Below are 21,114 nucleotides of genomic sequence, written 5' to 3' on the forward strand. Positions count from 1 at the left end.
TCATAATTCAGCCTTTTCAACCCCAATATCATTCTGGTGAATCTGTGGCAACCATCTCCAATGTCAATATATTTCTCCGGAGGTGCAGGGCCAGAACTGAATGCAATTTATTAGCATAAACCTGTCGAAGTTGGATCCAAGTGGTGGCTAACTCATTAATAGTTTGTTTTGAAGGCAGTTAAAACTCCAGGTTTTGATTCTGTATGTCTAGTTTTTTCACTGTCATGTACCAACATTATTTTCATTTGTACAATCCTAAGAATTGTGTACAGCAAAAATGTCAAACAGAAATAATTAAATTTTAAGGTATTTTCCAGCAAGCATTTGGCATCTTTGAAGTAGATGTTGGCTTTTATTTAAGAGTTCTATGTTTCTATCTATCCTTGCCTAAGTGTGTCTAGCACAAATTAAACAGGTTTATTATACAGAATACAGCAACATCTTTGCTGATAATTCTTATTTCCCCTGATAGTTTGAAATAACTGAATATTGATGGGTGATTCATTTATTGTCACCCAGGACGGCACAATGGTCAGCACTGAGGTCCCGGGTTTGATTCTGGCCCAGGTCACATTCTCCCAGTGTCTGCGTGGGTCTCGTCCCACAACCCCAAAAAGATGTGGAGGATAGGGGTTTGGCCATGCTAAATTGCCCCTTTTAATTAGGGGGGGAAAAAGAATTGGGTACTCTAAATTTAAAAAAAACAATAATTTATTGTCACCTGTTTTATACTGTTGTTTTTTTTCAAATGGGCTAGAGTTCCATTCCCTGTGATTCTAGCCAGTGCCTTATTTAGTTTGCTAAGAATTAAGACCATGAAACTAAAAGTTAAAGTAACTTTGACATGCTTCTTGTAAATTACAATTTAAAAGTGAAACAAATGTCTTAAAATTCTTACCAATTCCATCTAAAAAATGTATGGGGATTAATAATTAACTTGGAAAAAATGCTTATGGCATTTTACTTAATTGTTTCACTTGGGCAGCACTGTAGCACAAGTGGATAGCACTGTGGCTTCACAGCGCCAGGGTCCCAGGTTCGATTCCCTGCAGGGTCACTGTCTGCATGTTGTCCCCATGTCTGCGTGGATATCCTCCCGGGTGCTTCGGTTTCCTCCCACAGTCCAAAGATGTGCAGGTTAGGTGGATTGGCCATGATAAATTGCCCTTAGTGACCAAAAAGGTTAGGGGGGTGTTATTTGGTTATGGGGTTAGGGTGGAAGTGAGGGCTTAAGTGGGTCGGTGCAGACTCAATGGGCTGAATGGCCTCCTTCTGCACATTTATGTTCTATGTTCATTCTCTGTGGCTGAAGATTTTTATAGTCCACACAGACCTGCGGTTCTTGTATTTAGTACACTAGAGCAGTTTAAATATTTACTACTGATTTATCTTTTAATACAGTAATTGACAACCTTTTTAAATGTGAGTTGTCAGAGTCAAAATGCCAGATCTGTATGTCCACTGCCACTTATTTATTCATTCTGCACCTTATGTAAAAAGTCATGCTGTTAGTTTCTTCAGATACATTCTAGCAATGTATATGAATTTTGTGTTTGAAATAACAGGCAAGTTCATTGGAAACTTTAACTTGTTCAGCAGCTTCACACCCACAGAGAAAAGTTGAATAAGAACTAAACTTTTTATTGGGATTTAAAATTAATTTATGAAACTGCTGCAACTTAGTTCTTCTGAACACTTAAGAGCTCCTGTTTGTCATTTAAATTGGACCTTGCCAACAAAAACACGCATGCACTAGAGAAAACACTTCCATCTGTGGGGGAGGAGGCAGAGAGAGAGAGTGAATCATACGACCAAGTGAAGTAGCCATACCCTGAAGCTTTACTCTAAATCCATTATATTGTTCCTCATGACCGTACTAATAAGAAAGCTGAAATGAACTGGTGTTACAACATACCCCAAACAATCTTAACAAATCTTTTAGTTGACAGGAATTTAACAAATCAGTTTAAATTTACTCAAAATTGCTTCAAAAATTTGGACAATCTGCGCTGGCCAAAGTGTGAGGAAGTCCAGACAATGACTTGTTCCTGTGCAATTGTCCAAAACAGCTGACAATTCATGCGTAGGCCTACTGAAATAATAGTTATGTTTTAGTCATATTTGTGGAAACTTGGGCAGCATGGTGGAGCAGTGGGTTAGCACTGCGGCCTCACGGCGCCGAGGTCCCAGGTTCGATCCCGGCTCTGGGTCACTGTCTCCCCGTGTTTGCGTGGGTTTCACCCTCACAACCCAAAGATGTTCAGGGTAGGTGGATTGGCCATGCTAAATTGCCCCTGAATTGGAAAAAATTTATTGGGTACCCTAAATTTAAAAAAAAAGGAAACTTTTAAGGAGGTGTTCTTTGTGAACTCGCAACCGTGCTAGAAACTTAGAAATTTAAATACAAAATTGATGTCAATGATACTAAGTTACTGAGCTGTGTCATTAGAATGAATCAAGGTTGGTTAATCTACAATTTAAAAATTGAGTAGTTAAACTTCTTCAAACCAACATTCAGCTTTTCAATTGGTTAACAGCCCTATTTTCAGTTTTGCTATTGTTTGCCGTAATCAAATGAAACTGACAGTAAAATAAAAGCAAGTCAGTCAGTGTGCACAAACTTCGTTCATACAGCTGTAGATTATATTTTATGCTGATTCTCATGATTACATTCTCTACAGAATGATGCAGTAAGTATTCTACAAAATATCTTTGTTTTAAAAATAATATTTTTGCAGAACCTCTGGATAGTTTCCGAACTTCATGTGCCGAAACCTGACATGGCATGTCACACACATGCTGCAGTTCAAACTGCACATTCCTTTTGATTTGTATAATGCAAAATTGAAAACCGGGTGATTGCTGTATGATGCGGTCTTTTTTTTTAAAAGATGTATACTTTCTCCATATTTCTTTTCAGTAAATATCTGGTCTTAGTTGCTGTGTTTAGGAAGGTGTAAATTGGAAACAAAATGGTTGTCCAGAGGAAAGGAAACATTAAGGGCCTGGGACCAAATATTTGCCTCCTACTCCTGGCCTCATCATCCATTACTACGCAACCAATCTGAGTATGGAGGAGGCACAGGAGCAAAGTGCCTACCAGTACCTTTAGTCATTCAGTGGTATTGATTGGTATGAGAAGGTAGAGAAAGATGACCTTTTTATGTTTTGAAAAAAGGTACGGACATGACTTAAATTATTTTTCTAATTATAGATAATACATACATTGTTGGAGTGTCTACTAAGTTGAACGATTATGCATAATGTGCTGAAGCTTGTGTCAAATTGGGCTTGGAAGGTTCAAATAGAAAAAAATTGGAAATTTATGGCACAGAAGGTGGCCATTCGGCCCATACAGTCTCATCTAATCCCACTTTCCAGTTATTGGTCTATATAGCCTTGCAGGTTACAGTCCTTGAGGTGCATTTCCAAGAACTTTAAAAAAAAATTCAATAAGGGTTTCTTCCTCTACCCACTCTTTCAGCCAATGAGTTTCCGACCTCTGAATGAAAACATTTCTCCTCTGCTCCCCTCTAATCCTTGTGCCAATTATATTCAATTTATTCCAGCCTGGTTATGATCTCTCTGTCAAGGGAATAGGTCCTTCTTATACACTCTATATAGGCCACTTAAAAATTTATACACCCCAATTAAATCACTCTTCAGCATCCTCTCTGCCAAAAGAAACAAGTGCAACCTATACAGTTGTTTCTCAAAACCCAAACTCTTCATTCCTGGCAATATCCTCTTAAATCTCCTCTGTACCCTCTAGTGCAATTGGATCCTTGCTGTAATGTAGTGATCGGAACTGTACTCTGTAGTCTAGCTGTGGTCTAATTAGTGCTTTATACAATTCTAGCAGATCCTTCTTGCTCTATTATGTCTTGACCAATTGCAATACAGCACCTTATTAAAACATCTCCAGGTTATTCACAGAAGCATAAGAGAATAAAATATGATACCAAGCCACATCAGGCGATAGTAGGTCAGATGACCAAAAAAGATGGTGAAGGAGGAAGGCGAGGTATAGCGGTTTTGGGAAGGTATTGCAGAGCTTGGGGTCTAGCTAACTGAAAGCTCAACCACCAAGGGCAGATTGACTAAAATTTGGGATGCCCAAGAGGCCAAAATTAGAAGAGTGCAGATAACAGGGGGTATGTGGTTGGAGGAGATTTCAAGGGTAGGAAGGACGAGATTTGGGGAAATTTGAAAACAACACGAGTATTTTAAAATCAAGTTGTAGCTTGACCAATGGGCACAGGGGTGATAGGTGAATGGGATTTGGTGCGAGTTAGGGCAACAGCATTTTGGATGACTTCAAGTTTAAGGAGGTTATAATGTAGAAGGCCAGGCAAAACTGCCTTGGCTAGTGAAGTCTAGAGGTAATAAAGGCATGAATGAGGGATTCAGTAGCAGATGTGTTGAGATGGGTGCAGTAATGGGGGTGAAAATGGCAGTATTGATGGCACAAAAATGTAGGTGGCAGCTATCTCTAGGTCAAATTTGATACACGGGTTGTGAACAGGGAAATACGTGACTGCTGCCAAGGAGAGAAATGGAGTCGGTAGCTTGGGGATGGAGTTTTAAGCAGGGGCCATAGGCAATAGCTTCAGCCTTTCCAATATTTAATGGGATAAATTTCTGCTTATCTTGTACTGGATATTGGAAAGGTGCGGTGAATAGAACGGAGGTTTTTGAAAAAGCACAAGTGGAAATGGGGTGAAAGTATGCCATATATCTTAACCATACCTTAAGGATCTTGTGGACTTGCACTCCCAAGATCCCTCTGTTCCTTTATACTTCTCAGTATGCTATAATTTATTGTTTATTCACTTGCCTTTGTTTGCCCTCACCAAATGCATCACCTTACACTTGTGTTCCGCTTGTCACTTTTCTGTCCACCTAACCAGTTCGTTGTTATCATCCTGCAGTCTATAACAGCTTTGTTCCTCACAATCAACCATGCGGCCAATGCTTGTATCATCTGCAAACTTCTTCGCCATTCCCTATTAGACTTAAACTTCATTCCCTGTTCTGTTTACAGATGTAAAGTGTTCATTGAGAACTAAGCCCACATCCTCTGCCTCCAAATATAGATCGCATTTTGGTCTCCATTAAGCCCGTGGCCTGAATTTTCATTTCCAGGTTGAAACCACAGAGTTTGGACAATTGCCAGCTCTGCAAACCCAACCTGGGTGTAAGTGCCCCAAAATGTTGGATCGGGGAGTTGGATGAAAATAGGAGCAATATGGAGGCTGCCGGATGTTGAGGTGGGATGGATGGAAGGCCTGCCTTGGTGCATGGTTTTTAAAGCAATAAAACAAAAAACAGCCCCTCAAGCGCTCACTCCACTACACACTCCCAATTCCCCATACATCCCACCTTATGCCTTCTACCCACTTCCATGATAACCTATGCCTTGTCACCCACCCCACATGGTCCCATATAGCCCCATGGCAACTAGGTGCCAATACATGCTAACCAATGCCCCCCCCTTTCCCCCACTCATACCACTTTTGGTACCTTCCATGCAAGCTTGCCCAGTATCCACCATAGGCAGTCCTCGGGACCCATGCTGAGATTAAATAATATAGTTTGGGGTATCTTGCAGACTTTTTTTCTTTAAAAAAGATACTCCTTCATATAAATAATTCAGTACATTTACATTTCTTCAATGACATAATCCATTATAAAAACAAACATTTCATTCAAATGGTTAATCCTTTTGTAAAAACAATGGACTTTATAGTCCCCCTTTCAAAAGTATAACAACGTGTAGCTGTTAATTGAACTGTAAACTAGAAGGTGCTTCATTGTGAAAATGGAAGTTGTGAAATCAGTCATGCTGCACAAATTCAGTAATGACAACCCTCGGGCTTATGCCAACAGACAGTGAAATAACAAGCGATGATTTTTTTTTTAAGGGCAGGAGTTTTAACACTTTTGACAGCTACTTTTGACATTTTAAAGTGACCATTCCTTTTGACATTTTTAAACCTATGTCTGATTTTAAACAATCCCATAGGGAATCAGACTGTTGGCTCCTATGCCATTTTTGGAACAAAATGACTCTCTGCTGTTGCAAAAATCCAGGCCCTACTCTTTCTTTAGTCGTTCGCCTTGCTTTTTATGTAATTGTACAGTATCTTTTTTGCTTTTACACTGCCCAATATTTCATGCTATCCTAATTTCCATTTTAATTTCTTTTAAACTTTCTGCAGTATTGAGCTTCCAGTATTTGTCACGGGTGTTTCTGACTCTTCAATATCCAGGAGGGACCACATTTGGAAGTCCCATCTTGTTCCTTAGTGGGAGCTCTATCCTCTCCTCCGATCCCACCCACTAAACTGGCTTGGATTTACCTTCCAAGTGACTATTTCCAATCAACTTTTGCCAAATCCCACCTCGGCTTAACAAAATCGATTTGGCTTTTCCCCAATTGAAAACTTACTAAAAATAAAAGAAAAGGTGCTGCAGATTCTGGAAATCTGAAATAAAAACAATTCATGAATAAAAACAAAATGCTGCAATTTTAGATTTGAAAACTTTTACTCTTACTCTTGTTCTGTTGTTATCCTTTTTTCTATAACTGCCAAATCAGCTGAATTACCGTCACTATCCGTAAAACGCTTACCACTGATCACCCTTCCCAACTTCATTCCCTAAGTTCAGAATTGTCTGATCTCTTGTGCTTGCAATGTAATGGCTTAAAAAAGAGTGCTCCTGAATTAAATTAAGAATTCTGCACTCTCCCAGTTTTTTTTATCCCAGTTTATATCGGTAAACTTTACATTTATTTTATCCCAGTTAATATTAGGGTAACTGAAATATTAGCTTTTCTATCTTCTCTGGCTTCTCGAGATCTAATGTATACTTCCAGCAGTGTGATTGCCCCATTTTTTTGTTTTTGTTCCTTGGTTAAACCCATATTTTGTCAAGGCCTCATTTAATGCTTCTTCTAGTATATTACCCCTCCTGACACATGTAATTGTTTCTGCAACCAGTATTGCACATTTGCCGCCCTTTTTTAGCCCCATCTTTGCTTCCCAAATTTCTGTAACCAGGTCTGTTAAGCTGCCAGCTCTCTCCTGTAAACCGTTTTTCAGTAATAGCTATAATCTCATAACTTGAGGTGACTCAGCTCAATCACTAGACAGTTTGCTTCGAGTAATTGTTTAATTTCTTGCATTGTTTCCTAGTTCCCTCTCCACCTGGCCCAACCCCCAGTACGCTATCTCAACATTCAAAGCACTAGTTATTTTGTCAGGAGTAGATTTCCCCGTCTTGCATTATAAATGAAGAACAGAGTTCACTGGTGTCAAATTACTGTCACTTGATCACTTCTACAAACCTAATAATCATATTTTTCCTTTTCCCTTTTGGATCCAGTAAAATAATCCATTATTGAAGTCTCAGAATGAGCATTAGACTTCCATCTAATAGTTGTTTTGCAGTCAAACTTAAGATTGGTTTTTGATTAGGAAAGAACTGCTCTATTGAAAATATTTAAAGTCTTTTTTTCTTTCTGTAACTTGTGTTGTGAAAATCCATGTCAACATTGAGATTACTAAATACTGGGGTTTCAGAATTACAGCTGCAACTTTTTTCACCAGTTCCAAAACCACCTCCTGAATGATTCATACAGGCGGTTCTGTGGGCGCTGGCAGCCCTCATTCAGGTATGCCTCTAAACTGTTAACGTGTTCCAGCTTTGCCCTGAGTCTGATCTCGCCGTAACCATTGCCCAAATGCACGTTTTCTGAATTTCTGGGTAGTGATTAAGATTTTTTTTTTTTTGCTTCTCTTTCAATTATGACCCCATTCTAGTGTTCTCATTCAGGATTAGGTTAACTATCTCGACAGAAACTGGGATTTAACCTGGAATCATCCTTGACTTGAGTCAAATGCTCCTGAAACTGCAAATGCCATTGAACTTTCAATGCAATGTTTCAGTTTTATTATTTAAATGGAATATCTTTTGTTTTTATAAATATTGAATCTTTATAAGGGAAAGCTAATATTCAAAACAATTTGAGCAAATAGTACTGTTTTTATTGTCAAAGGAACATGCTTGACTGTGACCTGTGTAGAATTTTAGTTCTGGCTGCCTATAAGAATCTTTTCTAACAGCCATGTTTGAATTAAAATATATTTAATTTGTTGTGTACATGATTTTTGTAGATTTTGCTTAATACTTAAAGGTCCAATATCTCCAGGAACAATAAAGGTTCAAAATTAAATTGAAAAAAACTTGTGATAATAGACACCTTAAAAATCATGCTACGTAATTAATTCAACCAATAACCAAAAAATCAATCTATTAGTGAGAATCATAGGTATATATATTGGTTTTTACTTTGTGTGTGTGTGTGTATATGCTACAGGACAAGTTGGTATTGAAATACATGACCTTCCAGTATTAAAGATGATCATCAGTTCCATTGTGTGCTGTGCCTCGTTGAATTATTGCTTTTTTTTTTAAATAGTAAAAATATTCCAATGGGTGGATCATAAATGTTATATATATTTGTCCAACTTGACAGTGTCTCGCCACAACTTCTTGTTATGCTTTATGACTGCTGGCTAGAAGACAATTGGAAGAAAAAAATTTGTATAGAATTACCCCTCCTGCTTTTCAGTGGATGGCGGTCAATGTTCCTGATTTCAATGAAGCAAGATTTTATAATTTTGCTTGAGGAATAAAATATTTCTGTATAGATTATCTTCTTCCAGGTTGCCTTGAAACATTAAAATGTGGTAACAAGCACTATTGAGAGACATTGGGAATCATATAGCTAGCTCCCTTTATGAGATTTGGATTTGTCAGGCAATGTAAAACTTTGTTTTTAAGAATATATATCGTAGTGCTGGTATATAGCAACCAAGGCAGACATGATAAATTCACCTCTTTATTTAATTGCTGAAATCTAAAATGGAGATGGTTGTAGAATTTTTGTACAAGCTGTCGGTGCCTACAGTCTGTGTTTAGGATGAAAAAGTCATTTTTTTGTTGAGCACTTGCAGAAGATTTCTGATTGGGGAAGAGCTGTGCTGAGACTTAATCAACATTCCCAAAGGGTGAGTGAGTTATGTCATTCTGGAGGTCATGAGTTAAATTATGTTTCCAGTAGATCTCAACACTCAACTGGTAATTTTATTTTAACTGTATAATTCTGTACAGGTAAATAACATTACAATTGATCAAACAAATGACACACCTGAAGGCTCAGCACGTTTATCCAGTGAATAGCAAGTTATGCAAAGCAGAAGACCACCGGTTCAGTCTTAAATCTATGCAGTGTTAGCTGATTTTGGGTAGGAGATTATACCTCTAGGATCCTCTCCTGACCACGATTTAGTTAGAAGTTGAACTTCAACATCATATCATGACTGGGCCATCTCAACTGTACCACACACTTAATAGCCAGCTGACACTCATGGCTACGTTCGCACATGATGAGAATAGCCATTTTGGCAATGCTATCTGAGAACGCCTGGTGCCCGCAGAAACATGTTTGGGAGAAAAACCGGCACTCCAAAAGGATCAAAAAAGGAATGTAGTGGTTATATGATGTGAAGTCAGCTTTTACTTCTGAGTTGCATAATGTCTGCAACAAATTTGTGATAAATACTTTAAATTCTGGCACAAGTTTGAAACCTAGTTATATTTGTGTGGTGCAGGAAAAACGGTGAATTTATAGAATGTATTAATTGGCCAAGTGTACTAAACTATGAAGTATAATTATAACTTTAAAGGCACTGGTAAGTAAATCTAGCCCTCTTCTGATGGCCAGCAGTTAAAATGGTTTACCAAATTCATTTCATTATAGATTTCTAACTAATGCCATCTTACGGAACATGATAAAAAGCATAAATTTATTTCGCCTCTATTTTACTATCATATCATGTCACCTGGTCAATGCTAGAGTTGTATTGGCTTGGGAAAAACTTCATGTCAATGTAGTAGTGTTGTTGAACCAGGTCTCTGGATAGAAAATAAAAGATATGAAAATTGCTGTTTGGATAGTGAGTAAAAAGACAAAAGCACAATGGTGCAGCTTAGATGACATAGTAAATCTTTTGCTGTTGCAGCATCTCTTAGAATCCATAGAATCCCTACGGTGCAGAAGGAGCCCATTCGGCCCATCGAGTCTGCACAGCCCCTCCAAAAGAGCGCCCTGCCAAGACCCACTCGCCCACCCTAACCTTGTAACCCCGTAATTCTACCTGACTTGCATTTTGGCCACTAAGGGACAATTCATCATGGCCAATCTCCCTAACCTGAACATCTCGTGTAGTTTTGTACCCTTGTGCTTCACTATTCAAACCAACTGCAGTGGCGAACTATTTTCTATTTTTTCAAGTTAAAAATACTTGGAAAGAATCAATTGTATCTACTTGGAACATGACAAAATCTAAACAAAAACAAGGCTGCAATTCTTTGTATAATATAGCAAATATTTTATATTTTTACAAATTTGATGTTCTTCAAATAAACGTCATGATATCCAGACTTATACTTGCTGTATCTGCTTATGTTAGCAATGCATTTTTAAAGCAACTTGAATTTAGTTAATTTGCCATCAAAAGCCATCTGGATTTGCAAATTAGTCCTATCTAACATGATGGGCCATCCCTCAAGAATTGAAATATGACCAGGTGAAATTTGACTAGGCAAAATCAGCTGGTTAATATATTAATAGATTTTAATATATCTTGTAAAATTATATAATTTAAAATTACCGTTGTGAAAGAAACCAGATCGCAATCTGTGACAAGTCTTTGCCGTAATGTCTGATGTGTGGAGTTGCGTATGTTGTGGGGGTTCTATACCACCTTGGCTGTACTTGCATATGTTCTCTGCTGCAGGCTCCCATGCGATCGTGCCTTTGCGATCGTGCCTTGAGCACTCTGGTTTCCAGGTGACAGACACGATTCACGGTACAGTATCTGATCTCTGACGTTGCAGCATCTTCTGCAGTTGTAAACAATCCTACGATATAAATTTTTGTCTCTATTTAAATTGGACTTTTTTAAGTTCACTGTAATAAAAAAAAATATTTTGCTCAACTGTAATGTTTTTTATTTTGGAAGTAATTTCTATTTAGGCTTTTGTATAACTGGCTTACGTAATGGTTTTGGAATGTGCTTGATAGCAGACAGTACAGTATGGTTTAGCACCCAAAAAATTGCCTTTCGGTCTTGAAACTTCAAAAATCAGATGGCCATGTAGAAGAATTTATTGACTTGTGAAAGAAGGGTCAGATATCAGGCCCCAACCTGTGATTCCTTGCCATGAGTTCTCAATCTCGAGGGAGGAGAACTGCCAAGTGAAAGCATGACATTTCCTTCTAATGGGAAATTATATTGTAGAGCAAGTCAGCCTGGGCTGCTGTCGTATGGCTCCTTTCGCTGACCCAAGAGTGGCATTGGTAGAGCCCTGGGAGCAGGGTGCCTGGTGGCCTCGGTCAGAATAATGGAGGGTGACAGACAGCAAGTTAAAGAAATGCGACCTGTTGTAAGGAAAAGAGGAGAACGTATGAATTTAAGAACTTTTTTGTGTAAAAAGCAATGTGCCACCTAGGGAAAAGCTAAACATGGTAAAACATTATGCATACAAAGAATAATGGATGACTGGTTACGTTTAAATGTAGCTTTATTTGTAAATCATGGAAAACCAAATAATTCCCAAATTTCATTAGTGCTGAATGTTTGGCAAAAGAATTAACAACATGCTACCAGTGAGTTATGCATTTAAAAGCCTTTCTATCTATGGGGAGTCTGTATTACTACTCAGATCAGTGGGGTTCATGGGTAACTGCGGTTTACAATTGCTACTGAAAATTGTGAATTGACTCAATGAATCTGTTATAAAGCATCTCAATATCTTGCACCTATTATAATGTTTCTATTTTATAATCTCATCCTGTAACTCTCCTCCAGAGGTGATAAATGAATAGGATTTATTTTTTTTGTAGCCATGATGTGGAGATGCCGGCGTTGGACTGGGGTGAGCACAGTAAGAAGTCTTACAACACCAGGTTAAAGTCCAACAGGTTTGTTTCAAACACGAGCTTTCGGAGCACGGCTCCTTCTTCAGGTGACCAATGCCACTTCTTCAGACCTGAAGAAGGAGCCGTGCTCCGAAAGCTCGTGTTTGAAACAAACCTGTTGGACTTTAACCTGGTGTTGTAAGACTTCTTACTATTTTTTTTGTGGCATCCCACTCACTTTTATGTTTGAATAAATCTCAACTACTTAATTAAAAGGCTCACAAAATAATTTCTCCTAGGACAGTACACAGAATGCTTGTGTAATCTTTAGTTTTTCTCATTCTCATTTCCATTAAAGATATTTGAAAAATCCTTACTATTTGAAATAGAGAGACTCAGATTTTTTTTGTTCCTGGATTGGGAATGCAGAGCTGGAAGAATACCTGGCTCTGTAAACCCGATCTTTAAAAATGGCAGCCTGCAGTTCCTTTTTTAGTTCCAGGAAGTGGGCTGGATTATACAGCAGGCCCACCACTCTTGGGAATAACCAGGACTGATTATTTTTTAATGACACACTTCTGTAAAAAATTTAAAGCCCAGCAGAGTTAAATCCCTTGACAGGTTTGACCATTCCAATGAGTTTATGCAAAATCTTGTTTGCTTTTAACAATGCCAAAGATTGCCTTTCCCCTTGCTAAAGGCTTCTTGCCTCTCCAAGGACTGACGGGACTGTATCCAAAGGTGCGCTGTACCTCCCTGGCTATCGAAACAAATCCACCAAGTTCACATCGGTTCTTGGGCTGGTCTAATCTGCACACCAGGTTTTACACTCCAGCCTACCAAAATACAATTTTGATATAGGAGCTGATGATTTATATGCCCTGCTGCCTCCATAAAACACACGTGTAAAGCTCAGCCCAACTCCAGACCTGTCCCTGCAAAAATAGGAAACGCTGTATTTGAGGGTGGAACTTAGATTTCCAGCAATTTCTGCTATTTAAAATCTGGGCCAAATTGTTTAATTCAGCATTTCAAAAACCGCATGGTTATTTAAAAATAAGCCCCCCCCCCCAAAAGTAATAGTAATCCAAACATATAAATGTTATCATGTATGATTCCCTGCCTATAAGCATGTGTATCTCCTTTTGTATACTTGCACTGTTAAGTCCCAGTCTTTACCACCCACTCGTTCATCTATCTCTCTGCAGGTAGTTTGTTTGTCTATCTTTCTGTACACACACTTTTTATGGCTGTCTGGTTTACTCTATCGTTTCAAATTCAGGAATTTATAAACCTGTAACTTCTAGAATGGGTCTGCCTTTGAGGGTGGTGCGTGTGTGTATTTCTCTCTCCCCCTCGCATTCTGTGCTTGTCATAATATTTTTGCCAAATATTCTATTTCTGATAGCAAATGCCACCATAAGATTCTAGGAGTATAAGACAAGTAGTCTGACAGTAAAATGTTGATGTACTTCTTTCTCCAAAGGATCCAGCTTAAACCCAGGTGGCACTACTTTTTACAAAATTTGTAGTAGAGTAACTGACGTCTAATGGCCCAGCATTGTATTTGTGCTCTCTTATTAATATTTTAGATGTTGAATCTCAGATCAGGTTTTAGCAGCTATATTAATGGGTTTTGTGGGATGGGGTGAGGATTGGGGGGAGGGGGGAGTGGGACAGCGAATATAAATGGGATGTAGGCTTACTTTACACTTCATCTTTTTTAAAAATGAGTTGCTTTCTGTCTTGTTGATAGATGACCTGTAATAAAGGGGAGTCCAAACAGACTGACCAGGAAACATTTACTATTCGGGTAAGTTTGTCTTAATTTTACATTACCGGCAGAAATTAAGAAATCTTTATATCCGTGAGGGCGGGGGAGGGTTCCTTTTTCACCAAATCTTGGACAGGTACATTTCAGCTGTCTTTGCCACTTCATGAGACCCACTTCCTGCTCACTCGATCCTATTCCCAGTAAATTGTTGACCACCCAACTTCCTTTCTTAACCCCATTTTAGCTGATGTTAACGGTTCTCCTGCCTCTGGTATTGTCCTTTTACCCTTCAAGCCTGCCATCATCCCACCTCTCTTCAAATAATTAACATTTGACCCATCCCTCTTTACAAACTGCTGCCCCGTCTGCAACCTCTTTCCTCTCCAGTCTTTGAACACGCCCACCAAATCCGAGTCCGTCTTTCCTGTGTTTAACTTTGAATCTTTTTGCTTAGGTTTCCACCCATGTTAAAATCCCAAATAGGCTCTTATCAAAGTCACATATGCTATCCTATGTGATCTTGACCATGGTAAACTATTCCCCTGTCCTACTCAACTGATCTTCAACCGTTGATGTGTTCTCCACTCCATTTCTCCTCCAACATCTCTTCTCAATCCTCCACCTGCCTGGTACCACTCACATCACTAGTTATCCAGAGAATCACCTACAAAACTTTCAATTGCTGTTCACACTGTTACCTCGGATATCTCCAAGGATCTATCCTTGACCCCTCCACTTCTCTTCTGCATGCTGCCTTCTGCAACATTATCCAAAAACACAACTGATTCCATACATTTTGTGATGGCTCCCAACTCTACCTCATTGTCACCTCACTTGACTTCTCCACTGGATCAGAATTGTGATGCAGGATGAGCAGAAATGCCTCTTTCCCCCCCCCCCCCCCCCCCCCCCGTTCAATATTAGAAAAACATGAGTCATTGCCTATGGATTCCACCACAGACTTTGTTCTCTATCCGCTGACTCCATCCCTCTCTATGGCCTGTATCTGAGGCTGAACAGACTGTTCTCCTATTTGGCACTGAGTTGAGCATCCTACCACATATTTTCTTTTAATTCATTCATGGGACGTGGGCATTGCTGGCTGTGCCAGCATTTGTTGCCCATCCCTATTTGCCCTTGAGGGGGCAATTAAGAGTCAATCATATTTCTATGGGTCTGGAGTCACATGCAGTCCAGACCAGGTAAGGGTGGCAGATTTCCTTCCCAAAAGGGCATTAGTGAACCAGATGGGTTTTTACGACAGTCAACGATGGTTTCATGGTCATCATCAGACTTTCAATTCCAGATTTTTATTGGATTCAAATTCTACCATCTGCAGTGGTGGGATTTGAACCTGGATCCCCAGAGGTTTACTCTGAGTCTCTGGTTTATTAGTCCAGTGACAATACCACTATGCCACCACCTCCCCATACCTCACTAAGTTCACCTAAATCCATCTCAACATTGCCTTACTGCCCCTACCTCAGCTCAGAACAACTGCTGAAACCCTCATCCTTGCCTTTATTACCACTAGATTCAACTATTTTGTTGCACTCCTGGTCAGATTCCTTTTATCCATACTCTTAACTCGTGCCAAGTTCGGTAGACCCATCACCCCTTTGTTCACTAATCTGTATTGGCTCCTGGTTGAGCTTTGCCTTAATTTTCAAACTCTCGTCCTTTCAAATGACTTCTCCCAACCCTCTCCCTAACCACACGCAGCCCTACAAAGCTCGCATTTGAGCTTTTCCAATTCTGACCACTTGCGCATCCCCAATTTTAATTGCTCCCCCTTTGGCAGACATGCCTTTATCGGCCAAGGACACAAACTCTGGAATTATCTTCCTGCCTCCCTAACTCTCTTTGCTCCTTTTTAAGACCTGCCTTCACAACTGCCACTTTGACCAAGCTTTTGGTCACCTAGCCTAATGTTTCTCTATGTGACTTGATGTCACCTTTTGTTTGATAATACTCCAGTGAAATGCCTTCGACCATTTATGGAGGTGCTGTATAAATGCAAATTGTTGTTATAGTCCATTGATGTCCAAATATAGCTTGCATGATTTAAAAGTAGCGAAATTAGGATGTTAATTTCATCTGTCTGATTGTAAGGAGTTTATGTGGAAATGAGTTGGACTGCCTCAGTCCAGTTCTGAGTGGATATAAAGCATAAAATTATACCTAATTTGCATTTAGTTGACCACCTCTTTGACTGCTGTGAGAAATATGAAACTAATATAGATTCAAAGTTTGAGGCATTTGTTGAGATACAGCAGTGGGAGTCTAACCTATGCAACACTTTGCCTGGGGTTGCATGATGTGGAGACTAAATACTTGCAATAAATGTTCCTTTACTCAACACCAAAAGCTTGTGTGATCAGAACATTTTGCATTAATTTCTGCTCTTGCCGCATGTCCGTAAACAGAAAATTGTTTCTGATTTACCTCCTCTTCCCCGCCCCAATTAATGAGCAGTGGTGTATTTCCCAACCTCTCAGCTTTCATATGATCCAATTTTCTAGTACTAACCCCACAGCAAATTTGAGATGTGACAAATGTCGAAGTGGGAGATTTTGTGCCCGTATTAGCCTTCAGTGAGATGCGCATGCGGGCACAAAATCCCCCAAGAATCGGGAAATTCCCGCTGGAAAGATTGTGTTTCCCGATTTTCTCCATGTCCTTTACCGATGATATAATGTTGCCGCCATCAAAGGGCGAGAACCTAATTGTAATATATTTAAATAAATGTTAATTTTAACGAGTCCCCACTCCCCATTTTTAAGGGGGGGGAAAAACCCGATGATTGTCATTGGCGGGGGGGGGGGGGGGGGGGGCAGGGGAAATGAGCATGTCTCTATCTAATAAGAAAGCTATTACTTTTCTAGCAGTCATTAAACTTCGATATTGATCCGCCACCGTTTACAGTTGGAGGAAATTATTCCTGAAAACGAAAAGAAAACATTTAAGTAATGCATTTCGCAAATCTCAGCCTGTCCCAAAGGACTTCACAGCCAAAAATTAGTGGGCAGGATTCTCCGTCCCGCCACACCAGTTTTCTGGTGTGGTGCGCCCCTGCTGGTGGTGGGATTCTCCCTCCCACCAGCCGGTTAATGGGGTTTCCCATTGTGGGCAGTTCCACGCTGTTGGGAAATCCCTGGGCGTGGTGCGCTGCCAGCACAACGGAGAATCCCGCCAGTGGAGAATCCAACCTATGAGTATAGCCATTGTCAGGTAAGCAAACGTGCCAGACAATTTGTGCACATCAGGGATCCACACACAACAATGGTGCAGAGACCAGTTAATCTATTTTGGTAATGCTAAAGGCTGACCACATTGTAGATGAGATTTAAAAAGTCATTTTCAGAGAGCCATCATCAGAAATTGTAGATATTTCAACTGGGTTGTGAAAGGGAAGAGGCAGTGTTAATATTGAGGTGGTAACAGTGTCGAACAAGCTAAGCTATTGTCACGGTGACACTATCTGCTGAGGTCATCAATAACTCTAAATGCAGGAACTGTGCTTAGTCCTCTGTCTCTCCTGACAATAGTAGCATAATCTGCAGGCTTGCACATTGATTCCATACTTAACCATGCAATGTAGCTGTAACGGTTACGGCACAGAATCATGTTGGCACAATTAAGATGGCTCTGCTTTATTACCTGAGGCACATTTAAGGTGGTTGGTGATCTAAAATAGTTGTTCTGCTTCATGGTCTTCTCATATTTATTACTCTATTCCTTGCACATCTGTTACTGAATCTTCTTGTTGCCTCTGTTATTAGAAATGTTGAAACCTGCAAATCAGAAAATTGTAATTGCTTTTGTATCTAACTTAAAGAAAATCTTTTGCTCGGAATAAGGCTGAGCATGCCACCGTTGCTACTTGTTTTTTTTTTCCCCCAACAGCGTTTCCAGTTAGAGCAGTTTTTTTTTTATTGCCAACCTACAGAAGTCAGAGAAAAGCTGACGAGCAGTTTCTAAACAGCTAATCTGGTAACCTAAAAAGCTGACAAGCCACAAAGCAATGTGTAACTCAGATATCCCTGAATAAAGGTTTGTGACCAAGGTCACTGTTTCAAGTTCATTGAATAAATTAAATTGCAACACTTGATTGGATTTCAGGATTTTTATTAGCACTTTGAGAAAATTAAGTTTGCTTTTCTGCAAAAAAGCGAAACCCTGTGGTCTTGTGCACGAAATAGGAACGGAAATGATTACAATGGGAGTGCAATGAGCCGTGTAATTGTGACCTTTTAGCTGCAGCTATACACAATGTTCTATCAGGTGTACTATTCAGAAATAAGAACATAAAATATGCATAAGTTTTGTTTTTGTTGTGATTATTTATTTTTAAAAAGATAACGCATTTGGCAGAAGAGTTTCCTGTGAAGGTCTTGAGTCAAACTTCCTCTTGGAAGTTTTATTTTGACACGTGTCCATTTTAAAGCGTATTGTGATTGAGCAGTTGAAGCCAATGATTTATCTTGTAATTGTTATGCTAAATGTTAGATTAAAATTAGCTGCTGCGATTAACTCTTGCACCATCAGAAGCAAATGCTCAAGTTCATCCAATCTACTGAAAATGGCAGATTTCTGCCTTCTGTCGGAGGATTGGGCACGATTTAAGGCCCCAAAAAAGGAGACCCATTCTAGGCACATTTAACGGGGTGTTTCTTGGTGATTAAGCAGCCCCACTATTAAGCGGGACTTTTTTTTCTGGCCTTGGCAAGGAGCAACCTGCTGAGGCCACACTTACTTCATTTTCTGCACTGCCGATCTCCCTACCCATCTCCACCGTGACCTCTGGACCCCCAACATACTGTTAGGGGGTCCTTGAGCCCCCTCCCCACCTCGTAAGGGCAGGGCACCCCTGGGCCCGATCCTTAGCACGGGCATCTTGGCACTGATACCCTGCCCCCGGTGCCATTTCCCATGTTTGTGTGGACCAGTGCTAAATGGCACCATGGCAAGATCATCCACACGGATGTCCAATCCCCGAGCCTCGGGAGAATCAGGCATGGCATACAAGAGCCTAGTTGCTCATTTAGATTTGTATATGTGGATCTGCCATGCGAGGGCGAGATCCAGATCGCGATGTTTCGCGAGATCCCATTAGATCCTGTCAACTCCTCCAGTCCTCTGCAACAATACTGCCCTCTTTCCACTTTCCCACTTCCTTCACCCATCAATGGCTGCTGTGCCTTCAGCTGTCTCAGCCCCAAGCTCTGGAATTCCCTTCATAACTGGCTCCACCTCTGACTCCTCTAAGTTGCTCCTTCACCCTCCCCTTCCCATAAATAGGTATGGCAAATACGAAGTGGGATTAATCTATGCCGATTTCTTCAAATACAGGCAGCAGGCAAACTTTGTGCTGCTTGCTCCTTTAAATGATTTCTGCATGCAGCCCACTGCTAACTGTGCTGTTGCATGGCTGCATGCCCCTGCTGAGGTACAGGATCATGCTAGGCTACCACCACTTAAAGCTTGCCTGCACCGCTTAAAACCGCTCTGCACCTCCTTAAAGGACTCACTCATGGACACACTTCCCTCTCTCTTTCAGGACAAGATGTCATACACTGGAAGCAGCAGGAGCTCACTGGCATAATGTCAGTCACCTCTCTTGTGCAACACTGGACTGCAAGCTAGGAGATGTTCCCTGCTTCAGCAGAGAGAGATCTCCACTTGCTGTGGCAGAATTGTGTACACGTACCACAGACGGCATTTGGAACCAAAACGGCACCTGTAGCGCTGAAGCCATGAAGCCAGATTTTGTGGCTCTTATTTTTTTAAATTAATGAAGTTGTGCAATCTTTGAAGGTCGGGTGATACAAATCTTGAGTATCCATTTGTCTGAGATTCATCCATTATTTTATTTACACATCAGTAACAACTTGTTTCCACATTGTTGACATTTGTTCTCTGATCTTTGTGACTGAGGAATTAAATCACTATCTGCCATCATGGTACGTGGCATGATCCATTAAAGTTAATGAATCACAAAAGTGATGAATTCATTACCAGCAAGTATGGTATGCAAAGAACTTATGGAAATAGAGCCAGTAATTTTAACAGACACAATTATGGTTAATACTTGTATTAATACATAGTATATTAATTTCTATATTGTTCTACCATGATTGAATGGTGGAGTGGACTCGATGGGCCGAATGGCCTTACTTCCGCTCCTATGTCTTATGGTCTTATGGTTCCTTTCTGACTAGTAATCGCTACCTCTTGATTTACATTGACATTTGCAAAACATCTAGGATGAGCAACATTGGTCTCTGTTTGGCATCTGTTACTCTCCATGTACTGATTACTTTATGGCCCATCTTCATGCCAGCAGTTGGCAACTATGCAATTGCTATATCGGTAGAATCCCATCAAGTTTGCACCGACCGTCCGAAAAAGCACCCTACCCAGGCCCACTCCCCTGTCCCCTGCAACCCCACCTCACCTGCACATCTTTGGACTGGGAGGTAACCCACGCAGACACTGGGAGAAGGTGCAAACTCCACACAGTCACCAAAGGCCGGAAACGAACGTGGGTCCCTGATGCTGAATGGAAGCAGTGCTAGCCACTGTGTTTCCCCTGCATTAAGTGAATGTTGTCTGGCCAACTCACTTTTTCTAATTATACCATGGGATCTTTTAGATGGGGTCTAAGTTTGCCATTTGGTTTGAACGATGGGTGAATTCTTGCCAGTGTCAGCATGGAAAAATGGCTCGAGTCCTGAAGTGGGCTTGAACTCATGACCATCTGACTTTAGCCAAGAGGACCACCACTGAGCCAAGTCTCCATTAACAAACATAGCCATTATATGATACATGTGCACATTATCATACCTTGTATAGATATCTAAATTTCCAGTTTTTCTTCTCATTTCCTGTGGTAATTGACTTCCACAGGGTTAGGGTTAGCCAAATGGTATTTTCCATGTATGAGTTATTCAACTATAGGGGCAGACAATGTAGCAAAATCCAAACCTGCCCTCATCCAATATCAGCACATATGCAGCAGAATTCTCTGAGAGTGGGATCCTGCAGTCTGCCACCAGCACACCTACACCCAAGGGTTTCCCGATGGCGTGGGGTGGGCACAATGGGAACCCCATTGGTCGGCTGTGGGAACGGAAAATCCCGCTGCCTGCAGGGCTGCACCGTGCCGGAAAATACGGCTGGCGGACCAGAGGACTTCCTCTTCCCCCCCCCCCCCTCTTCCCTATTGATAAGGATTGACTTCTTTCCCACTCCCCCAAACCCAACAACCCATCCTAGCTGAGATCTGTTAAATCAACCTAGATCAGATTTTGATTCTGGAGTCTACTGGCTCTACACTTTTTTTTTG

General features: G+C 40.4%; 1 protein-coding gene across 4 annotated transcripts in view; it reads left to right on the forward strand.

Moving 5' to 3' along the window:
• chka (choline kinase alpha) overlaps positions 1-21,114 on the forward strand; it is a 70,245-nt gene that overhangs the window by 14,389 nt on the left and 34,742 nt on the right. The window contains exons 1-3 of one of the 4 annotated variants that reach the window (XM_038808202.1): positions 5,654-7,678; positions 10,869-10,940; positions 13,749-13,805. The exons of 1 other annotated variant lie outside the window; for it this stretch is intronic. In XM_038808202.1, the coding sequence (XP_038664130.1) occupies positions 13,749-13,805 (57 nt within the window). In that variant the 5' untranslated portion in view covers positions 5,654-7,678; positions 10,869-10,940. Of the gene's footprint in view, positions 1-5,653; positions 7,679-10,868; positions 10,941-13,748; positions 13,806-21,114 lie in introns of those variants that run through there. 2 more of the 4 variants (XM_038808201.1, XM_038808198.1) reach the window with 2 other exon arrangements.

The sequence above is a fragment of the Scyliorhinus canicula genome, chromosome 9 (assembly GCF_902713615.1).
Source record: "Scyliorhinus canicula chromosome 9, sScyCan1.1, whole genome shotgun sequence".
NCBI classification, from domain to species: domain Eukaryota; kingdom Metazoa; phylum Chordata; class Chondrichthyes; order Carcharhiniformes; family Scyliorhinidae; genus Scyliorhinus; species Scyliorhinus canicula.